The 24720-nt window shown below is 31.4% G+C and overlaps 1 protein-coding gene, 1 non-coding gene and 1 pseudogene across 2 annotated transcripts; 2 read left to right on the top strand and 1 right to left on the bottom strand.

Moving 5' to 3' along the window:
• Nucleotides 1-513: 513 nt before the first annotated feature.
• On the top strand, nucleotides 514-620 carry LOC112098605. The gene has a single exon (XR_002905716.1). It is a non-coding gene; the product is annotated as a small nucleolar RNA R71 (small nucleolar RNA).
• Nucleotides 621-4730: 4110 nt separating this feature from the next.
• Nucleotides 4731-8004, top strand: LOC112097869 (probable S-adenosylmethionine-dependent methyltransferase At5g37990). The gene is made up of 3 exons (XM_024183460.1): nucleotides 4731-4874; nucleotides 6717-7382; nucleotides 7765-8004. The coding sequence occupies exons 1-3, from the start codon at nucleotides 4806-4808 to the stop codon at nucleotides 8002-8004; spliced, it is 975 nt and encodes a 324-aa protein (XP_024039228.1). The 5' UTR covers nucleotides 4731-4805.
• Nucleotides 8005-19695: 11691 nt separating this feature from the next.
• On the bottom strand, nucleotides 19696-21095 carry LOC112097868 (annotated as a pseudogene).
• Between the last annotated feature and the right edge of the window lie 3625 nt (nucleotides 21096-24720).

The raw sequence follows: 24720 nt of genomic DNA, 5'->3' as shown, positions 1-24720 counted from the left end.
TTAAATAGAAAATAATTTAATTTATAAAATTAAAAATAGAATTTGATTAAATCATATTTATGTCCCACTTGAACATTTATTAAAGGTGTTAATGGCATTAGCTTGATAATTTGACATTCTTTAATTGCAGGCAGAGTGGGACAGTCTTGAGTGAAATGATCATTCGAACTACATATGTTACATGCAATTTCTTGAACAAATTTTACTCGATCACTCTTTTTATGCTCCAAAGCTTCAACTTTCCTAACTACGGATGCAAATTTTGCTTGTAAATCATAATCTTCCCTAAGGTTATGGATTCCTCCACTAGATGGAGATGATTGTTGTTTATTTGTCAATTCAAAAGTTCCAACAGTATCCCAATGTTGTGCATTTTCAGCTAATTGGTTAAGATAATCTAGTGCATCCTCATGATTTTTATCTCTAAATTCACCATTACACATCATTTCAACAACCTGTCTACTTTGGGGTATTAAGCCCTCGTAGAAGTAAATGACCAATCACCAAGTTTCAAAATCATGATGTGGACATATGTTAAGCAACTCTTTAAACCTATCCCAACATTGGTATAATGTTTCTCCATTTTTTTGAGTGAAAGAAGTGATTTGTCTTTTAAAAGAATTTGTTCTATGAGGTGGAAAGAATTTTTTCAAAAATTGTTCTTGCATGTTATTCCAAGTTCTTATTGATCCAGATCTAAGGTTTTGTAGCCAAGTTTTAGCTTTATCTTTTAATGAAAAAGGAAAAAACTTTAACCTAATTATGTTCACGCTACAATTTTGGTATGTGTATGTATTACAAACTTTCTCAAAATCTCTTAGATGCAAGTACGGATTCTCGGATTCTAAACCATGAAATGTTGGTAAAAGTTAAATAATACCTGGTTTAAAGTTGAATCGAGATGCTTATGGAGGAAAATACTATACACGATGGTACTCCAGTTCTGGTTAGATTCATGTAGTCTCTCAGAGTTCTTGGCTGATTCTGATCATGCTCATGTTGAAAATGATTATCTCCCTGATCAATCTGAGGATTAGGTTCGTGCACAAAGTTTTCATCTTGGTTCTCATCCATGATTGGTGGTGGAGATTGAGATCTACGAATTAACTTGCTACTTGAAGTTCGAGACCAACGTCTCATGCAATGGTTATGTTATAAAGATAATATTCACACAAATTAATAAAAAAATTAAATATGCAAATAATATAAGTGTACAAAAGAAAATTAAAACTAAAATTAAATAACAATTTTGGTGGTTGAACCCACCAATAAAGCAAAAAATAAAAAATAAAAAAATAAATGCAAAATAATAAAATAACTAAAAAAATGGTGGTTGAACCCACCAATAAAAAAATAAAGCAAAAAAATACAAAATAAAATAAATACTGAAAATTAAATAACTGAAAAAAAAATTAAGAGTTAGTAGTTAGTTTGGTGGTTGAACCCACCAGTAAAGCAAAAATAAATAAATACGAAATAAAATAAATGCAGGAAATTAAATAACTGAAATAAAAAAGGTTAGGAGTTAGCAGTTAGTAAGTTAAGAGTTAGTAGTTAGAGTTAGTTTGGTCCAAATTAAGTCCAAAATAAGTCCAAATATGTCCAAAATATGTCCAAAGTATGTCCAAGTCTTGATTATTTTGAGGAATTTCGTCTAGGGATCCTATTGCAAATTATTTTTAATTTAATGGCCACACCGTAATTTTTAGAAGTTTAGAATGAGCCATGTGGGATGAACGTGAAACTTCTGAAAGATATCGGGGTCAAAACATAATTATGAGAAGTATGAGCTAGAAACGAGAATTATTGAGGTGAAACTAGAATTATGAAAGATGTGGCGATAAAAGAGAATTTAAGAAAAGGAAAAGGGGGCAAATGAAAATTTACATATAAGAGAAAAATAAAAAAAGGAAAAACAAACTAAATAAAAAATTTTTCCCCGGTAACGGCGCTAAAAACTTGGTACAACTTAAAAGTAATTTTAAACTCCCAAGTATAAGAGTCTCTTGTTGTATTATAGCTCGATGAATCCAAGATCGATCCACAGAGAAAAGATTTAATTTGTTTATTTTATTTTACCTAACAATTGAAATTAAAACTTGAATATAAACAACTTAATTTAAATGAAACTATGAAATTGAACTAGTTAGGGTTGTGGATCCACTCTTAGTAGTAAATAAAACTTAATAAATTCTTTTTGCCTTTTTTTTAGATTTATTGCCCAAAAGATTAATTATATAAATTATTATTATTTTCTCTTTAATTTTATGATGGATTAAGTATTTATTGTGCCAAAATTTAATTTGTCTACAATAAGTCAAAATACTATTTTACCATTCTTTATATTAAAGATATTAAGAATTTATTGTGCCAAATTCATTTGTTTGTCTACAATAAATCAAAATTTCAAAATATAAAATATGTATAAAATTAAAGAGAAAATAATTTAATTTATAAAATTAAAAATAGAATTTGATTAAATCATATTTATTTCCTAAGAGTTTCACCTTCCCCTAACTAATATTATTTAGTTGAGCATAATTGAAATAAAAAGAAATATTAAAATTGAATTACTTATAATTAAAAGTAATAAAAACAACTAAAATTGAAAATAAAACTAATTTTATTTATTAAATAATTATACAAAATATTAAAAACACACCTGAAAATCAAGATTACAGGGAGATTGAGAGAATTTGAGAAGAAGAGAGTTGTAGAGAGATGATTAAAAACATAAAAATGAGGCTCTATTTATAGAAAAATAAATTCATAATCCAGTGCTTTGCAGTCCATCATAAGCTTCATGCATGTGCTCCTCACAACCATTAAATCAAGATCCAACGGCTGGTCAAACTTCAAAAGTCAACATCACACGTGGCATCATTTGACTCGTTCGATTTGGCCAAAGAACGGTTGAGATTTGGCGGGTTAATGGGTGGATCGGGTCGACCCGAATACAAAGATTCGGATTCTACAACTTGCTTCACCAACCATTGCCACGTGGCACAATCATGGCCATTGAATCATGAACGATTGAGATTTAGTCAAAATTGCCAACTATCCCATGCACTCATATCTATTGTAAGCTCATTTCATCATCCAATCAGTGTTCGGTCAACAGAAAAAGTCAACTTTTTCTACACAAGCCCAATTTTAAGCCCATCTTGACTGATCTTAAGGTTTTTGGACCTCCGAAATTCAAATTTGACCTCCGTTTATCTGTTTGGAGCCTCGAATTACGTGAAATTAATATTTTTCTTAATAAACACATACAAATACAAAAAATTAAATATATTTAAAACATACTTAATAATTCCTAATATATTACATAAACACAAATATAAATTATAACATAAGCATAAAATAGCATATTATCGCTTGATAATTAAATAATCTTTAATACTAATCAATCTTTTTCGGTAAACAATTTTTGAATGCCTAAAACTAATTATTGAGATGTTCAATTTTATTAGTTTATACATTCTCACTTTGTTTGGCAGTTTATTTATGAAAACCAAAACATGCTCGGAACATTTCGTCCAAATTGTTTTTTTTTAGGTTACAGTTTATCCTTTACTCGAATGATATGTACATGCGAACAATAAGTATATATTGTAATGTGAGTTGGAAAATAATTTTTTCAATAATAACCTAAATTTAGAAGTATTCATTTTTTATTAGTTTTGGTGGGCAAAGCCCAAGTTCAAAAAGGGTTGAATTAGAACCGATTTGCCTCCACAGTAAATTTTTTTAATTTGCTATTGTTAAGATAGTGGAAATAAAATTTTTATGGTTTAAGATAGTAGATTTAATTTGAATGCATATTTGCTATATTGACTAACTAAAGAAAAAAAAAAACCTCGTCAAATTGACTAACTAAAGAAGAAACCTCGTCCTCACTCCTCATGTAAGTGACGTCTAAGAAAAATAAATGAATGGTTGAGAGTAAACATGACCATTCTTGGGACTATTCTAAGTTATCGGCTTGATGTGGAAAGAGGCCTTAACACTAAAATAATTTAGTCAAAAGAGGTCAGCATCAATGTTTACATAAGATGATAGAGTGAAGATTACACCAAATAAATGTTAAATGGTTGCCTTTTTTTTAAAAAAATAATAATAAGGGGTGGAAAAAAAATTTTTATTATCATTTTTGTCCTCTTCAAAATTTGAACCCGATACTAATCGAATAAAATTATTTAAAAAACTATTCAGTCACACCTCGACACTGAATGATTACTTACTAAAAACTAGAATAAATAAATATTTTCACCCTTTTTACTTAGGCCTTTTAACTTTCACAATCTTTGATATTTAAGAAAGACTTGTCATAACGTCAATTTAACTATATAACTCTTTTAAGTCTAAAAGACAACTCGCATTTTTAATCAATAGAGGTGGAACTAATAATTTTATTTGAATTTTAAAAAAGTTAAAGACTTAGAGTGTAATTAATCACTACAAGGGGTCGGGTTACAGTGCAACTGTGGTACCGTGGCACAATTACACCAGCCGTTGGATCCACTTAAATGAGTGGGATCCACTTAAATGGGTAAAAATCTAACGATTGGGTATAACTGTGACACGGTACCACAATTGCATCACAGTTTTATCCCACCATAAGTGCATGTGGGGGCGAGGTGGGGGCGATGCGTTGACGAAGAGATGTGGATCCCTTCATTCAAAGTCATCTCGCTGTAAAGTGGTTTTGATCAAACCAGCCTTAGCCCTCAAGCCAATTATTAGCCTTTTCTTTTTAAAAGAGATCAGATTTAGGCATCTCTTCGGAGAAGAAGAGAAAACTAATGGCTCAATCATATCCCATGGTTAGTGGAGATGGTGCTCACAGCTACGCTAAAAACTCAACCCTCCAGGTATAATTCTTCAGCCTTGAAATTGAAATGAATTGATATCTATGAGATTCAAGGTTTCTAATTCTTTTTGGTATTGTATTTTTTTTATCAGTATTATTATTATTATTTTGAAATCTCAGAGTAATAATGCTTCATATTTTAAATCTTGTTAGGAAAATTAATGATGAATGTTAATTTAGATGGTGGACTACATGCACTGTAATTATTACTTTCGAAATTCATTTACTCTTTACACTCATATTTAAAATTTGTAAATTAAAATTTTACACTCGGCACCCTCCATAATTCTAAACAGAGCCGTATTTCTAAATTGTACAATTTAAAAAATGACCCATTGCCTCTTTTTCTTACCCTTTTGCTCTCTCTAACGTATATTACTTCTCCAATGGTCTAACAAAATTACTGGCAAATTACTTGAGAAATGAGAATAAAATGATCTACTCATGTCATATAGCAAACAATTTGTCTTTACTAGTTAAGCATTAGAGCCATCCGATTGCCCTGATTCTTTTGAGTATTGCTCGTAAGTAATCTCATCACAAACACCACCAAACTCACAAATTGCTCGTCAGCTTTACTAATTTCCAATCATTTTCCAAAAATAAAAGTACCTTTACGATGGATCTATTGATGGACATGGTTTGTTAAAACGTGATTTTGTCCTAATGGTCTGTAGAAGAACATGTTGGCAAGGTGGATAAGGATAAAATTGTCTCTTAATATTTTTGTGTTCCTTTCCTATTACTTAAGATGTGAGTCTAATAGTAATTTGGTATAAGGGTATTTATATAATAAATATATTAGTTAAATTTAGTTAGAATGTCCAATTTAGTTAGAGAGGAAGAATTACGGGCACATTCAGAGCTGGAATTATGTTATGTCGAAAAATAGTTTGTAAAAAGAATGAGAGCCACACTACTGCACTCTCTATTTGTCTAACAAAATTAACCTCTCTTCTTTGGCATTTACAAATTTGTCCTTTGTAAAGATGAGGAGTGAAACATCATGTTGTTTGACTAAACTAATCGAAATTTCACTTATATTTTAAAGTACATCCAAACTCTCTTAATATCAAATTTTTGCTGATCTTGCAATTTTACTCTTAATGATTGTTTGGTATTGATAATATGAGTACCTTTAGTTATTTAATTAATTGAATTATTCTCCAAAAAGTAGTATACATATCTATTTTACATTTAATTTTTCAATTAATTCTAAAAATTTTTAAAAATTAATTAGAAAATTATGAGAAAGCCCTTATTTTTCTGATAATTTTAGATTTAATTTTTCAGTTAAGTAGCAACTAACAAAGGTAAAATGGTAAGATTAAAAAAAAATGACATTCAGTATATGTTTTACAACATTAGGAGATTAGTATAATCGAACAACATGAAACTTATTTAATTAGACCTACATTGTTTTCTCAGTGTTTTTCCCCAATACAAGCTCTTTAAGAATTTGATTAAATCAAAAAGCATAAACCAAATTCGCGTATCTTCTTTATTAGTTTTGGATATGGATAAAAGAGAAAGAGAAACTAAAAGTTGAGATGGGTAACTTGACTGGCATATTTTAATGTCACAAGAACACATATGCAGCACTTTTCTCAAGCAATAAGAAGTGTCCACCAAAAAGGGTTTTAGTAGGTTCTTGGAGGGGTGCAATTATCCAACCCAAAAATTATGGGTTGTTTGAGCCCATTTCTCTTGCCCAAACGAAAGCCCATTTCTATGAATAATTTACGTTGATGCCCTTATTATTATATTATTTCTGTATATGTACCTTAGGTCTGCATTTTCTTCACTTTAGCCCCAATTGACTCGATTGATTTAATGGCTACAGAGACGAGTTGTGGATGCTGCTAAGGAGCTGATCTATGAAGCAATATCTGATAAGCTTGACTTGAAACTCCTGAAATTTGATGCTTCCAATACATTTCAAATAGCAGATTTGGGCTGCTCCATTGGACCTAACACTTTCATTGCTGTGCAAAACATCATTGAAGCTGTAGAGCTGAAGCTCTTGCAACCTGATCACCAAAACATTTCATCTATAGAATTTCAAGTGTTATTCAATGATCATTACGACAATGATTTTAACACACTCTTTAAATCCCTTCCTCACTCAAGAAAATACTTTGCTGCCGGTGTGCCGGGTTCTTTTCACAACCGCTTGTTCCCCAAGGCAACTCTGCATTTTGTACATTCTTCCTACTCCCTGCATTGGCTCTCCAAGGTTCCAAAAGAACTTGTAGATCAAAATTCTCCTCTATGGAATAAGGAAAGTGCTCGGCGCCGGAGATTTGTAAAAGAAGTCGCTGAGGCATATTCCGGTCAGTTCAAGAATGACATGGAGTCCTTTTTGAATGCCAGAGCACAAGAACTTGTGCCCGGAGGCTTGATGGTCATTACAATACATGCTATACCAGATGGGATTCCTTTTTCTCAGACTGGCCCCGGTGTATTAGCTGATGTTTTGGGATCATGCCTCGTGGACTTGGCAAAAATGGTAAGAATCAATAGATCACCACAAATATTTATTTTTTTGGGGGGAATTGTTTTTACCACTTAAGTTTCTTGTAAATTTTAAAACCATTTCGTCATAAGAAAAATGCATGGTTTAAGGGTAAATATGATTTCATAACAAATAAATTAATTATTTTAAATTCGTACTAGTCTCAAATAATTTACTTGTAAGTGAAAAATGTCATACACTATCAACCGTGTATTTTCTCTATTACTACTTTAACACCAAAGAAGAAATAAGATCTTCAAAATCTGCAACAGATCTAAGTAGTAAAAATAACATTTGAAGACAATAATGAAAGTGTCATTGCCCATATTTTTATAAATTTTAATTATAAATTAAACATATGATTTTGTTTTTGCAGGGAGTATTTAGTGAGGAAAAAGTAGATTCATTCAACTCGCCTACACACACAACAACCCCTAAAGAGTTAAAGGCAATCATCCAAAGAAATGAAAATTTCACCATTGAGAGAATGGAAAAATTGAATCGTCCTGTGGGGCATATAAAATTCTCAGCTAAAATTTACACTTTAGGAGTAAGAGCTGTGTTTGAGGGACTCATCAAGGAGCATTGTTGTTTACAGTTTAAAATAATTGAATAAAAGTAAAAAGTTTACCAAAAATAAATATCTGAGAGTATTGTTGATGTTCGATGAAAAAATATAAACCAAATTTTAGTTTTTAGTTTAATAAATCTAAACATTTATTAATTGTTTATATAGGATTTTTATGGGTTTAATTAGTAAAAAATATTATAATAAAAATAAAAATAACAGCTACACTACCAAAGTTGAGGAAATAGTTTTGGAAACCTCTAAGTTTCCAATAACATATATCAAGACTTCTTTTTTATCATAATATCCTTTGAATATTGACATAACTTAAAAGTTATTTCTAACTCTCAAGTATAAGAGTGTCTTGTTATATTATACTTCGGTCTCGATCCACAGAAAAAAAAATTTAATTTGTTTATTTTATTTTATCTAAAAATGAAAAAAAACTTGAATATATGCAACTTAATTTAAGTGAAACCATGGAATTGAATTAGTTAGGGTTATGGATCCACTCTTAGTAATAAATAAAATTTAATCAATTCTTTTTGTCATTTTTTATTTAGATTTATTGCCCAAAAGATTTATTATATAAATTATTATTATTTTCTCATTAATTTTATTATGGATTAAGTATTTATTGTGCCAAAATTTAATTTGTTTACAATAAGTTAAAATATCATTTTACCAAACCTTATATTGAGATATTAAGAATTTATTGTGCTAAATTCCCTTGTTTATGTATAATAAATCAAAATTTCAAAATATAAAATATGTATAAAATTAAATATAAAATAATTTAATTTATATAATTAAAAATAGAATTTGATTAAATCATATTTAATTTAATTTATATTTATTTTATTCCTTTTAATCATATTTATTTATATAATAATAGTTTCACCTTACCTAACTATTATTATTTAACTATGAATAATTGAAATAAAATAATTATTAAAATTAAGTTACTCATAATTAAAAGAAATAAAAACAATTAAAATTGAAAATAAAACTAAATTTATTTATAAAAATAATTATGTAAAATATTAACACACAAATGAAAAAATAAGATTACAGAGAAATTGAGAGAAATTGAGGAGAAGAGAGATGCTCAAAACAAAAAAAAAAGATTCTATTTATAGAAAAATACATTCATAATCTACTGTTTTGCGGTCCATTATAAACTTTATGCATGTGCTCCTTACAACCATTAGGTCAAGATCAAATAGCTGGTCCAACTTCAAAAGTAAACATTGTACGTGGGATCATGTGAAGCGTCTGATTCAGTCAAAGAACGGTTGAGATTTGGTGGGTTAATGGGTGGATCGGGTCCACCGGAATATAAAGGTTCGGATCATACAACTTGCTTTACCAACCATTGCCACATGGCACAATCATGGCCATTAAATTATGAATGGTTGAGATTTAGTCAAAATTGACAATTATCCAATGCAATCATATCTATTGTAAGTTCATTTTATCATTCAGTCAGTGGTCGGTCAATAAAAAGTCAACTTTTTTGTACAAGCTCAATTTTAAACCGATCTTAACTCATCTTAAGATTTTCAGACCTTCGGAATTCAAATTTGACATCCGCTTATCTGTTTGGAGTATTGAGTTACGTGAAATTAATATTTTACCTGATAAACGCACAAAAATACACAAAATTAAGTATAATTAATAATTCATAATATATTGCATAAACACAAATATAAATTATAATATAAGCACAAAATAACATTTTCATCGCTTGATAATCAAATAATTTTTAACACTAATCAAATATAGTAACTAAAAAAATAAAATTTAAATTTTTTAATAAGTAAAACGAGCATAATAATTTAATTTGTCCAATTGACTAACAATACTAAAAACACTTTAAAATTTAAAATAATCTTAAAGTTATAAATTATAATATTTATTTGAACAATATCTTTTTTTACTGTAAATATTTTAAAAACTCTTTTGGTTAAATAGATTTTACAACTAATAAAATATATTTCACTTATTGATTATAATAAAATTATTTTATATATTATTTAAAATTATGTTTCCATTTACTATAAAATTTACTTTAATACAACAAAATCTGCCTAATAGATTATAAAAATTTAAGATATTTTTTAACATTAAAATTATGTGAAAATATATATATATATATATATATATATATATATATATATAATTACACTTATTTTAATGCTATATTATATTTTTATAAAACATCAGAGTTAATTTTTTTTTTTTTGGTTAATGAAGTCATAGATACTATGATCAAAAGTAGGCTCGACAAAAAACCTTGGTTGATCCGGCGATCTTAGGCCCAACCCCATGCATGAGGGTTTGACATGGGTAAAAAATCTCAAGTATATTGTGATAGGGCCTGGACAAGAGATTAAAAAAAAAGTCCAGGCCAAGCCCAGACTTTTATATAATTTTAAATAATTAAATTTAAATTTATAAATTAAAATTATGAATCAATTTCCAATCATTTCAGATTTTACTATCAAGCTTAATTGTTGAAAGGTCAATTAGTTTTAGACCTTCAGGCTTTAGGTAGGCTTAATTTTTCTCTTTCTGATAGGGGGTAGCATTAACTAATAAAAAAGATACTTGAATTAGAATTCAGTATTAAAAAAAAAATAAATTTGTGAGCTTTTATATTCTTTATTTATTATTTTATTTTGAGACAATTGTTTTCTTCATTTCATTATTGATTATTATCTAATTTCAAGTTTACAATTATTTCAAAAATTATTTAAAAATTTTGTTGAAACTTAGGTCTAGCCTAAACCCAGCGCCCCACCCTCCAAACTTAGATGGGGTTTTAGAGGGCCCAGACTTGTGTACCTTATTATGGGTTTGGGTCTTCGTAAAGCTCGATCTAGCTCATTAATTTTTTTATCCCTAATCAAAAGGGAGTCTTGGGTCTTTTATTAAAAAAGAGTTTACATGATCATTTTTTCAAACTTTGAGAGCGTATTTATCTTTTTCCTTATAATAATTTAGTTTTAAAACAAAATTTTAAATGACATATTATATGTCACATCATTTGGATAAAATTTAAAATAAAATTTTGGGATATTTATTATTACTCTTTTCTTAAATTTAGTTTTAACAAACAAAAAATGGTGGGTTCAGTTGTTCTAATACAAACCATGTAATGAATTTTTTTTTTAAATTGATACCCATTAATTAAAAATAATAATAAACTCCTACTTTGAGCCTGATACCTACCCTCTAAAACAGTAAAAATTAAACTTCCTTATAGTATATACCCGTTTGAAGCGAATACGAACCAATAATATTAACGCCTCTAATATGAATTACATTGGAAAACCTTATTCTTAATGGGATCTTGGCCTGTTCGGTATCATTTTCGGAAGCCCATTTCCATTTTTGTTTATAGAATTTAGGTGAAGTGATCAGTAGTTACTTTAAGAAAACGTGATTCATAAAATGCAAAATTTAAGCCCACAAACTAGGCAATAGGCATGGTTTAGAGAACTTTTAGCTCTAAGCTGTTCAGTGCATTTCATAAAACAAATAGTAATTTATTCCTTGAAACAAACAATGCCAGTTCCCATGTTCTTTATTTCTCTTTCCAAACAAACAAAGCACGTAACCCTTCTATCTTCATTTTCCAGAATCTTTCATTATATTTTTATTATTAAAGTTCAAACCCACCGTCGTTATTGTTGAATTTGTTTCCTCAAATTGAATTAAACCATTAGTAATAATATTATTATCGCAGGTGATGAAGAAACTAATAATAGAGAGAGATAAGGAGAAAGGGACAGAAATAGAGAAGAAACAAGATAAAAGAAAAAAAATTGTTTTATTAATCTCAGACGTATGTGGTTGTTTATTGAAAAAGAAAAATAGATAAATTTAAAAAAAATATTATTTTTTCTAACATCAATTTAATATTCGTAGGTTTAATAAATGGGGGGAGGAAAATTTACTCATATGATTAATGTTATTATATGCGAGATTGTAGCAGTTATTATGAATTTTATATCTTGCAAAAGTAACTTAACATGTTAAAAATAATACGCTTGTAATAATTTTTAAAATATAATAATTTGATAAGTTAGGAGATTGAACAGATGAACAAAAATTAATTTCATTATATTATATTATATTATATTACTTTTTAACATGAGTATAACTTGCATATTTAGTAAAAAAATTGCTCCTAAAATTAATACTGCCAAAACAATTATTAATATTTTAATTATTTTTAATTACATCTACCGAACACGGAGGGATTAACTTTAAAAACAAAAAATAACATAACTATCACTGATATGATTTAATAATTTAATTGTTTATTTAATTGCTTTATGAATTATTTGTTTTTATAATTATGTCTACTGAACACATGTTATTATTTTCTATTAAAAATATAAGATATAGAAAATGATACCAGACGCATATTTAAATTTAAAATACAGCAAACTCATTTTTATTTTCAAGGAATACCTGTTGAAAAACAATACAGGATACTAAAAAGGCCCGTAGATTCTTTCGGACAAAGAACGATATGATAGCTAGCTAGATCTTGACCGAAATTTATTTGCTGAAATATTTCTGAAAGCATAACAAATCTATAGCACGTTTGGGGCAGTTGTGCTGCCACCGCGCAGCTGCTCCCCAAGCCATATTCTACCGGAATGTTCTCCTAGAATAGACATGGGGAGCAGCTGTGCAGTGGCAGCGCAACTGCCCCAAACACGTCTATAATCAATTTAATTTATCTACGATGTGCTTGAGTAGGATGAACAAGTCGATCGGGTTCTGAAATTTCTCAACTCTAGAGGCATTCTCTTCAACTTTTACAGTGAAATGGTTGAAAAACGGCTCTACGAATTCATCCCCGAAATGTTCCTTGTTAGAGCAGCTCACTATGCTGAACAAAAGAAGGTGAAGGCTAAGATAAAGAAAATACAGAGCAAGCGTGTTAATTAGTAGTGCCAACTTAGCAGATTAGTTAAAGATTGTTATAAGCATACTGTTGGGTATAAATACTAATGTTATTGGTGTCAATGTTCAAGTGTACATAACAAGTAATAAAGTGATGAGTATTCAAGATCGTCTCCACAGGGATTGATGTTATTATACTTGCTACATCAATCTTAACAGTGCAGATTTTGTGTCTAAATTAAGATAAACAATTGATGAAACTAATTTACTAATTATAATAAAAACACAATAAATAAAATGCAACAAAGTAGATTATCACGTCAAACTCAAAGATAAAAACAATGAGAATATAGAGTAGTTGAGTGAATAAACTCTCTTAATGGTCTTGACTATTTTCTAATGGTTGGCTTAGTTGCTGTAGTATTTGCTACAGTACTGGGCATAATTCTTATGTATCCTCAGCCGTCGCATGTTGGATATCTTATATCTATATGCAACCTAACAATGATCAGTTGCTATGCCAATATAAGATATAGCATTACACGCTTAGGTTCTATTTACCCTACAATGTGAATCCTTATGTCTAGTTCATCACTAATCTTAAATCAAGTATGGCCCTTTTGGGACTCAAGTAAAACTCAATCCGGGAAACTCAATTTAAGATCAAGTATTGTTCTGATATGTTCCACTAAGATATGCCCTTTAGTGGCTGTTTATTAGCTAGTATCATTAAATGGGTGATCAACCGAAATAATGAATAAAATAAATACTATCAAAACAAACTGCTACAGCAAACATGCGGCAACACATATTTCTAGTCAATAAACCATCAAGATTGTTTATCACTCAACTACAAATAAATTTAGTTCATGGTTTGTAAAAGAAAAATAAAGAACAAAGTTTCAGCCATGAAACACATCCCCATAAATAAATAGAAAACGAGAAAGCAAGAGAAGAATAAGAATGATTGAGCCCCCAATTGATTTCTGCAAATTCTCCTTTTGTGCAGCCCTTAATCTCTCTCTTGAATCTTGTTTTTCTTTTGTTTCTTTGTGTTTTTCTCCTTGGGTGATGACTCTCTCTTTTCCTTATGATGTGTGCTTCTTTTATAGTTGAAAATTAGGGTAAACGGAAGCCTAGATCGCATATAAGTCAGATTAAGAAACTGCATATCGCAATTATGCAATTATCCCGCACAGAATTTTCTCTGTCGCTGTTCCAGGATTGCTACAGCAATGGCTACAGTAACTGCACTGTTCCAGATTTGTTTCAATTCTTTTGTAACTAAGTTCTTCCTCATTTTTGCAAGCCTATTGCATCAACATTCCTTCCGTGAATTATAAGCTTATGGAAACCTACAATTATGCACTTAGTTTAAGTACGAATTACTTTAAATTAAGCAAAACTCATTAAGACTAAACTAAAATGAATATCTATGCAAAATGTAATAAAAATGCAATAGAATCACATCATTTACTCTCTAAGTATTATTAATTTAAGTCTAAAAGTGCTATGATAACTCTCATTTCATAGAGTTATCACATACTGTGCGTTGCACTGAAGATTAGTTAGCTTGATTACAATTAGTTTCAGATTAGTTAATTGATGTTCTCGTAATTACATATTAGATAAATAGCTGTTGCTCTGTAATCATTAGTTAAGCAAAATAAGAAATAAAGTTTGTTCAGAAATATTTCCAGAACTATTAGTCCATTTTCTTAGTAACCAAACAACTTCATTTCACTTTTCTTTCATTGTATCAGAGCCACTCTAATGGCTAGTTCCAGTAGCACAACATCAAATCCAAATCAAATGAATATAAATCAATCATCACATATCTCTTTTTCATTTAGCACTCCAGTCAAATTGGATCGATCAAATTTCATGATTTAGCGAAAGCAAGTTCTTACTACAATAAGAAGAAATCGTTTTGAAGATTTCATTTCTGGAAATCAACTCATACCAGAACAATATATTTCTAATACAGTAGTTGATGGATCAGTACAGAGAATCACGAATCCAACTTACATCAATTGGCGAGCTCAGGATCAAACCTTGCTTGGCTGGATTTTATCCTCCATAAGTAAAGGTATCTTAAATATTGTTCTTAATTGCGTAAATTCATTTGAAGCATGGATATCAATTGAAAAAATAGTTTGGAGTATTGTTTAAAAATCTAAAGCTAGAGTTATGCAATTGAGATATGAAATGAATGTCCTTAGAAAAAAGAATATGTCTGTTGGGGAGTACTGTTTAAAAGTAAAAGTTGTTGCTGATAAGCTTGCTTGTGCTGGTAGTCTTGTTTCTGAGAAAGATTTGTTAATGCAAATTTTGAATGGCCTAGGACCTGGATTTCTAGATCTTGCTTCAATAATTACTGCTAATAGAATGTCGTATGATGATGCTTATGCTTTACTCTTAACACATGAGGCAAGACTGGAACAAAATCAGAATACTAAAGATTTGTTTAATGCAAACTATGGAATGGTGAATGCTAACTACTCTCAGTTTAGAGGAAATAATACGAGAGGTGGTTATAGTGGATATCAGGGACAATTTAATGCTGGTAATAGGAATCAAAATGGAGGAAGAGGAATGTCTTTCAACACATATCCAAAAGGATTTCCAGCTGGTGGTTATATTGGTAATACTGGTGGCAGTGGATAGCAAATGAATGCATATGCTTATAGACCAATGCTTCACAATAGGCATAATTTCAATATGATTCATTGTTCAACTTCAATGTCTAATGGAAATGGATCTAATAATAATGTGCCTATTTGTCAAATTTGTCATAAAGCTGGACATGCAGTTGATGTTTGTTAGCACATACACTTTGATAACTGTGTTCTTCAACCTAGACAATTTGGAAGCGGCAGAGGACATAAGTCTGCTTATATGGCTAAATTTGATCCACAACTTGGTTCTGTTTCACAATTTGAAGACTCATTTGCTACAGAGTATCCTGGTTATCATGGCTATCATCCACATGATATGAATTCATCAGTAAATCATCACTCATCTGATGTTTACTCTACACCTGGAGCAGCTTATATTGCAAACTTTGAAGGACAGCTGATGAAGGATGTTATCTTGATAGTGGAGCTACACACCACATCACTAACAACATGGGTAATATGCATGTCAGAGATCAATTCATTGGAGCAGATAAGCTTATTATTGGAAATAGACAAGGTTTGCCTATAACACATGTTGGTGATGCATTCTTTCTCTTTAAAAGTTCCAATTCTAAACACAAACACTCACCTATATCACTTAAAGATATTTTGTTAGTTCTTTCCATTACCAAATATTTGTTAAGTGTCTCAAAGCTTACCACTGATAACAACTTATATGTTGAATTTCTTGGAAATGTTTGTTTTGTGAAGGATTCTCTGAGGGGACAGGTACTTATGCAGGGTCTTGCTGAGAAAGGGTTATACATGCTGTTATTGAAATCATTATCATCTTCTCAGTTATCACATTCATCTTTTCTTTCTCATATGTGTTTCAATAAACCATTGTCTATGCTTTCTTGCTGTTATTTCAATTCTGTTGTTCCTTCTGAAGTTGTTACAGAATCTCAAAAATCATGTAATCAAACTGATGATTCATCTTGTAAAACTTCAGTCAATAAAGCCACTTTACTTCATAGAAGGTTTGGTCATCCCAATCATCAAGTGCTAACACATATACTCAAGACAGTAAAATCTATTCATTTACCTGCATATCAAAAACAACAAATGCATCAGGATATCTGTGAAGCCTGTCAAATGGGCAAAATACATAAACTTCACTTTCTAATCACTGAAACCAAAACCTCAAAAATCTTAGAACTTATACACACTGATTTATGGGGTCCTTCTCCTATTGTTTCCAGAGGTAGTTGCCAGTATTATATAACTTTTGTAGGTGATTTTAGCAGGTATACATGGATCTATCATTTGAAGTTAAAGTCAGACGCATTAGAGGTCTTTAAGCTTTTTAAACTACATGTTGAAAATCACTTTACCACAACCATTAAGATGATGCAATCTGACTAGGGGGGAGAGTATAGACCATTCACTAAGTTTTTAAACCACTATGGTATTATTTTTAGACATCCTTGCCCTTATACTCATCATCAAAATGGGTTAGTTGAGAGAAAGCATAGGCATATTGTTGAATTGGGTCTGACTCTCTTAGCTCAAGCCAACTTTCTTTTAAGTTTTGGTGGGATGCATTTCACACTGCTGTATATCACATCAATAGACTTCCATATCATGTTTTGAAACTTATAACCCCATATGAAAAGATATTCAAACACAAACCTGATTATGATTTTCTTAGATGCTTTGGGTGTGCTTGTTATCCTTACTTGAGAGATTACAACAAACATAAATTTGCCTACCATTCTAGTAAGTGCATATTCATTGGTTACAGCCCTTCACATAAGGGTTATAAATGTTTACACTCTTCAGGTCGAGTCTATGTGGCAAGACATGTTACCTTTGATGAATCAATTTTTCCTTATGCCACTGAATCTGTCTTTCATAGTCACACTAAAGCTAATTCTCAAACTTGTAATTCCCTTACACCACATCAAATCTATCATATTTCTTCCTTGCCTGTGATACCAGGATTTCAAAATAACAGCACTGATAATCTGGACTCTGTAAGATCTGGGAGTAGCAGTTCAAGTCACTTAAATCATCTAGAATAGACAGCAACTTATCAGATTTCACAACAAGCTGTTATAAATAATATGTCAACCCCTCATACATGTCCAATAAACTGCTGAACCCATACAACATATTCCAGAACGTACACATCACTCTTTACCTATACAAAATCATCATCCTGGCAATACTTCTTTCCATCTATATTCACAACCAAATACACATAAGATGATAACCAAAAGTAAAGCAAGAATTTTCAAGCCCAAAATTTATATTGTTGTACTTACTCACAAAGAACCAGACATTGTACAAGAGGCATTGAATGATTCAAAGTGGTTATAAGCTATGAAGGAGGAATATGATGCCTTAATTAAGAATAATACATGGACATTGGTTCCAAGACAAGCTGATTAGTATATGGTTGGGAATAAATGGGTGTATAGAATCAAGTATAATACATATGGAAGTGTAGCTAAGTACAAAGCTAGACTTGTTGCAAAGGGTTTTCAACAAGTGGCAGGGGTTAACTATTTTGAGACATTTAGTCCAGTTGTGAAGTCAGCTACAGTTAGAGTAATACTCAGCCTAGCAGTGATGAATCAGTGGAGAATAAGGCAAGTGGATGTCAACAATGCCTTTTTGAATGGAGAATTAACAGAAGAAGTATTCATGTCTCAACCTGATGGCTTCATTGATGCTCAAAGATCTGATTTTGTATAGAAACTACATAAGTCTCTATATGGTCTCAAACAAGCCCCTAGAGCCTAGTATGATAAGGTTAAAGGGTGTTTAATGAGTGGGGTTTCACTAATACTAGTTCTGATACCTCATTGTTTGTTAGGAGAATTAAGGCATCTATGATCATAGTTCTTATATATATTGATGACATACTGATCACAGGTCCAAACACTGCAGAGTTGGAAGGTTTCATAACTGAATTCAACAAAACCTTTGCTCTAAAAGATCTAGGAGTGTTATCTTATTTTCTTGGAATTGAAGTATTATATAATGCAGACTGTATATACTTGTCACAGAGGAAGTATATCAGAGACTTATTATCGAAGGTTGAAATGGCTGAATGTAAGGGCATTGATACTCCCATGAGTATTGGCTCTAAATTGCAAAAGATAGTTCAAGGAGAACTTGAATACTATCTTGAAGATCCAACTCATTATAGGAGCATAGTTGGAGGAATGCAGCACTTGATACTTATCAAATCTGAGATTGCTTTTGCTATAAACAAGCTCAACCAATATGTAGCTGCAGTAACACTACAACATCTAATGGCATGCAAGAGAGTTCTAAGATACCTAAAGGCAACTCAAGATTATGGTTTGAAACTCTTTAGAGAAGGAAGCTTAACACTCACTGGTTTCACTGATGCAGACTGGGCATGTGACTTAGATGATAAGAAATTAGTTGGTGCTTATTGCATTTATTTAGGCAACAATTTGATATCTTGGTCTTTTAAGAAACAATCAGTGATAACCAGATCAAGTGCAGATAGTGAATATAGAGCCCTGGCATCAGCAAGTGCAGAGCTAACTTGGTTGAAATCTTTATTTTCTGAGTTAGGAATAAGTTGCACAGAAAAGCCAACCATATGGTGTGACAATGTTAGTGCAACTGAATTGGCAAAGAACCTTGTGTACCATTCAAGAACAAAGCATATCGAGATTGATATGCACTTCATTAGGAATAAGGTTCTTGCTGGCGAGTTAAACATACACTATGTACCAAGTGAAGAACATATTGTAGACATAATGACTAAGCCTCTCTCATTTATAAGGTTTAATTACTTGAGATCCAAACTCAATGTCCATATTTGTCCTCTGAGTTTGAGGGGGGCTGTTAGAGCAGCTCACTATGCTTAACATACTGTGCGTTGCACTGAAGCTTAGTTAGCTTGATTACAATTAGTTTCAGATTAGTTAATTGATGTTATCGTAATTACATATTATATAAATAACTGTTGCTCTGTAATCATTAGTTAAGCAAAATAAGAAATAAAGTTTGTTAAGAAATATTTCCAGAACTATCAGTCCATTTTCTTAGTAACCAAACAGCTTCATTTCAATTTTCTTTCATTCCTTGACGACTCCCTCAAACATAGCTCTTACTGACGAAGTGTCACGTTTAGCGAAGAGTACTGATTACCCTATATGATTCTCAATTCCTTCATTCTCTCAATAGTGAAATATTTATTTGTTTTGATAATTGACTCCAGCTCCTTGGGGGTTGGGTGGTGATTATGTATGTTAAAGGAATCAGTTTTTTCATCACTAGTTATTCCCTACAATATGAAAATTTTACTTGTAAAATTTAGAACTAGAATTTCCTTATGATAATATGAGTTTCGCCTGAGCAAAATTCACTTCAATGACTTGCGATTAATATATAAAAATATAAATATAGTTGATTTTGGGCCATACAGAACTATTGCCAATAAGTACAAAATCATTAAAAGTTCGTAACAGGAGAAAACCATATTTCTATAATTTAATACAATCATTATAGTTGTGGTTAATCATATATTAAATCCTTACCATTTTAGCCATGTCCATGGGGCAGATCCAAAAACATAAAAAAAATACCAAAAGCAGTCTGAGACATTAAGCCTCCGACCACTAGTTCTTGTGCTCTAGCGTTCAGAAAGGACTCGATGTCCTTCTTGAACTGAGTTGAATATGCTTTCGCAACTTCTTTAACAAATCTTTTGCCCCGAATACTTTCTTGATTCTAGGCCAGTGATTTTCCACCTGCTATTTCTTCCGGAATCTTGGAGATCCAATGCAATGCAAAGGATGAGTGTACAATATGTAGAGTTGAATTGGGAAACAAGCGATCTTGGAAAAAACCCGGCACATTGGCAGCAAAATATTTTCATGAATGTGGAAGGGTTTTAAAGAGTGTGTTAAAGTCGTTCTCAGGATGATAATTGAAGAACACTTGGAATTCTACAGTTGTAGGGTTTTTGTGAACAGCTTGTAAGAGTTTCAGCTCTATAGCTTTAATAATATTTTGCATAGCAATGAAGGTGTTAAGTCCAGTTGAGCAGCCGAAATCTAATACTAAAAAAGTACTTAAAGTATCAATTTTCAGGAGCTTCAAGTCAAGCTTATCGACTATGGCCTCATTGATAAGCTCCTTTGCACGTTCTAGAACTCGCCTCTCTAGATGTTAATTCAATCGAGTCAATTCTGTTTGCAAAGGGGCTTAATCAAACTAAATTAACATTGTGTCTAAATCAAACTAAAATTAACATTATGTATAGATAAAATAAAAGGGGGATTAGACATCACTAAATTAAATGCTTTTTTTTTTTAATTTGTGTCTGATTATTTTTCGTCAATATTTATTTTTGCATAGAATTGTACCTGGCTGCTAGAATTTTTTGCATAGATGTGAGCATCATCTCTATTGTTTGAAAACTGAAATCTCACTAATCAATTTGTTTGGTTGCTAAGAAAATGTATTTTGTTTACTGAGAAAATTTCAAAGAAGATTCTGAATTTCTTATTTCATTATTCTTAGTTCACGAATGATTACAACATACATTTTATACTCTGCTCTGTTAGCTAATAGAAAGAAAGCTTACAAAACAGAATCTTAGTAAGCTTAACTAATTTGCTGAGCTGGCATTACACACTTAACTAACTTTGGCTAACTAAAATTATTCACACGTGCTAAGCATGAGCAGCCTGTATGTACACATTATGTGCTTCCTTAACAGCCCTCCTCAAACTCAAGGGGCATGGATGCACGTTGAGATTGGTTTTGAGGTAGTTAAAATAGATGAATGTGAAAGGCTTTGTCAAGACATCGACAATTTGTTCTTCACTTGGAATGTAGTTAATTTCCAACTCCTCTGCTAGTACTTTATCGCTGACAAAATGCATATCCAGTTCAATATGCTTGGTTCGTGAATGATAGACTAGATTTTTGGCTAATTTTGTTGCACTCATTTTGTCACACCAGATGGTAGGTACTGAGGTGCATTTGATATTAAGCTCACTAAGCAATGACTGAATCCTTGCTATTTCTGCACTTGCAGAGGCCAAAGCTCGGTATTCACTTTCTTCACTTGTAACTGACTGCTTTTTAGATGACCATGACACTAAGTTGTTTCCAAAATAGATACAATATGCACCTATAGATTTCCAGTCATCAATTTCACATGCCCAGTCTACATCTGTAAAACCTGTGATTCTCATCTCTCTATCACCTGAAAATTTCAGACCATAATTTGCAGTTTCCTTTAAGTATCGAAGAACTATTTTACAAGCCATTATATGCTGCAATGTTGGGGCTATTACATACTGACTGAGTTTATGCATAACAAAGGCTATCTCTGGCCTGGTCAATACCAGATATTACAAACCTCCAACGAAGCTTTTGTAGCCTATTGTATCTTCAACATACTGGCCCAAATATCCTTTAACTTCTTTCTGAAGTTTTTATTCAGTCACCATGGGAGTGTCACACCCTTTACAGTTCAGCATATCAGCTTTGGACAATAGATCTTTAATATACTTTCTCTGAGATAGATATATACATTCATCAGCATAGAAAACCTCTATCCCGAGAAAATATGACAGTATTCCCAAGTCCTTCAAAGCAAAGGTCTTACTAAATTTTGAGATAAACTTCTCTAGTTCTCCACTGTCAGGCCTTGTGATTAATATATCATCAACATATATAAGAACAAATATCATTGAGCCTTGTATCTCTTTGAAGAAAAAAAAAGTATCAGCTCTGGAACTTTGAAATCCCCAATTAATCATCTGGAAACTTTTCAACTTGTCATACCAAGCTTTAAGAGCTTGTTTTAGTCCATACAGGGCTTTCTTCAGCTTGCATACATAGCTGGCCCTTTTTAAATCAACAAATCCTTCTGACTGATGCATGTAGACATCTTCTGTCAATTCTCCATTAAAAAATGCATTATTTACATCTACTTGCCATATTTTCCATTTGTTCATAACAACCAAACTCAAAATAATTCTCACTGTGCAAGCCTTTACAACAAGGCTGAAGGTTTCAAAATAATCAACACCCTTAGTTTGCTGAAAACCCTTTGCAACTAACCTAGCCTTATATTTAGCTACACTTCCATCTGTGTTTTGTTTAATTCTAAACACCCATTTACTGTCAATAACTTTGTATGCATATGAAAATGGTACTAATGAGCAAGTTTCATTTCTTATCAGGGCTTCATATTCATCTCTCATGGCTTGATGCCAATTCTGATAACTTAAAGCTTCTTGAACTGTGCTTGGTTCTTTGTTTGTTAATGTGGCTGTGCAAACTTTTGGTTTGAAGATTCCAGATTTTGATCTAGTTATCATTGGATGGGATGGTTGTGGAGGAATGTTTATATTTTAATTTTGACTTGTATATTAGGGAATGAATGACTGTGATTCATTTTGTGGTTGTGTTAGTGATATATTCTGTGATGGTGTGGTTGATGAGAACTGTTATGATATTGTGAGTTGAAAATGCTCCTGTTGATGCAGATTGTTTGTATGTGCAAAAACAGAAGGAATTTGTTCATTGCTTTCTGGACTTGCTGATTAAAGATCTCCCAAGCTGCTGTAGTTAAGGATAATGTAGAGAGATGATAAATATGTTGTTGAGAAAAATTTGACACTGATATTTTAGGTGTTGAACTATTTTCAGATGGATGAAAGGCTCTATTTGTTGAGTAAGGGAATGTGTTTTCATCAAAGATGACATGTCTAAGAATATAAACTTTTCCTAAACTTGTTAGACATTTGTAACCCTTGTAAGAAGGACTATAGCCAATGAAAATGCATCTGGTTGTATGACAATCAAATTTATGTTTATTGAAGTCTCTCAAATATGGATAACAAAGACAACCAAAACATTTAAGAAATGTGCAATTTGGTTTGTGCTTGAAAAGTTTCTTATAAGGAGATAAAAACTTGAGGATAGGTGTAGGTAACATATTGACATGGTATAGTGCTCTATGAACAACTTCCCACCAAAGTTGAAAAGGGAGATTGGCTTGACCTAAGAGTGTTAATCCTAATTCAATTATGTGCATGTGCTTCCTTTCCACAAGACCATTTTGATGATGGGTATAAGGACATGAATGTCTAAAAATGATCTCGTTTTGGCTTAGAAAATCAACAAACACTCTAAACTCTCCACCCAGGTCAGATTGGCACTCCTTAATCTTGACATTAAACTGATTTTTAACTTGTGCTTTGAACAATTTAAAAACTTCAAATGCCTGTGATTTAAGTTTAAGTAGATAGATCCAGGTGTATCTAGTATAATCATCCACAAAACTAATGTAATATTTGTATCCATTTCTAGATACAGTGGATGAAGAACCCTAAAGATCAGTGTGAATAAGTTCTAGGACTCCCTTTGTTTTTGTTTCGGTTGCTAGAAAATTTTGCCTGTGAACTTTGCCTAACTGACGGGCTTCACATAGAGAATTTGTGAAATACAAGACATCCCTTTGAGAGACTTTTAACTGTTTGCAAGACTTAAGCAAATGCATCAATACCATTAAACTTGGATGGCCAAATTTTCTATGTAACAAAGTTATTGATTCAGATTTGGCTTTACACTTTTTGGAAACAGAATGATAACAAGCTTTAGTAGAGTCATCAAAGCTTTGAAAAATGGACAATATAGAGACAAGTTTATTTAGCTGAGTATGACAAAGATGAGATGTAGGTGATGGAGAAGAATAATTAGAATCCAGCGGCAGCTTGTATAGACCTTTTTCAGCAAGACCCTGCAATAGAACTTGCTCTTTCATATCCTTCACAAAACAAACATTTCCACAAAACTCAACAATTATTAGATTATCATATGTAAGTTTGGAAATGCTTACTAGATTTCTGGTAATTGAAGGAATAAGTAAAATGTCTTTAAGTGCTATTTTAGTATGTGTAGATAAGAGATTTGAAGCTCCATGTGACAGAAAAGCATGTCCAACATGAGTGATAGACAAACCTTGACCATTACCAATGATAAGCTGATCAGTACCTTTGAATTATTTACTGATCTGCAAGTTCTCCATGTTGTTGGTCAAATGGTGAGTTGCTCCATTATCAAATACCATCTATCATCAGCAGCCTCTTAAAAATTAGCCATAAATACTGCTCCAGGAGTGTATGCATCAATACCAGAATAATAGCTACTG

The sequence above is a fragment of the Citrus clementina genome, unplaced genomic scaffold, assembly GCF_000493195.1.
Source record: "Citrus clementina cultivar Clemenules unplaced genomic scaffold, Citrus_clementina_v1.0 scaffold_5, whole genome shotgun sequence".
In the NCBI taxonomy this organism is placed as follows: domain Eukaryota; kingdom Viridiplantae; phylum Streptophyta; class Magnoliopsida; order Sapindales; family Rutaceae; genus Citrus; species Citrus x clementina.
The sequence above is the reverse complement of the archived record's forward strand: the minus strand, read 5'-3'. Positions and strand labels throughout refer to the sequence as shown.

What these genes read in the sequence shown, in the direction of transcription:
- LOC112097869 (XM_024183460.1), top strand. Translation starts at nt 4,806, where the DNA reads ATGGCTCAATCATATCCCATGGTTAGTGGAGATGGTGCTCACAGCTAC. An exon ending in CTAAAAACTCAACCCTCCAG is followed by an intron (nt 4,875 to 6,716) that starts GTATAATTCTTC and finishes TAATGGCTACAG; the next exon opens with AGACGAGTTGTGGATGCTGC. An exon ending in TCGTGGACTTGGCAAAAATG is followed by an intron (nt 7,383 to 7,764) that starts GTAAGAATCAAT and finishes TTGTTTTTGCAG; the next exon opens with GGAGTATTTAGTGAGGAAAA.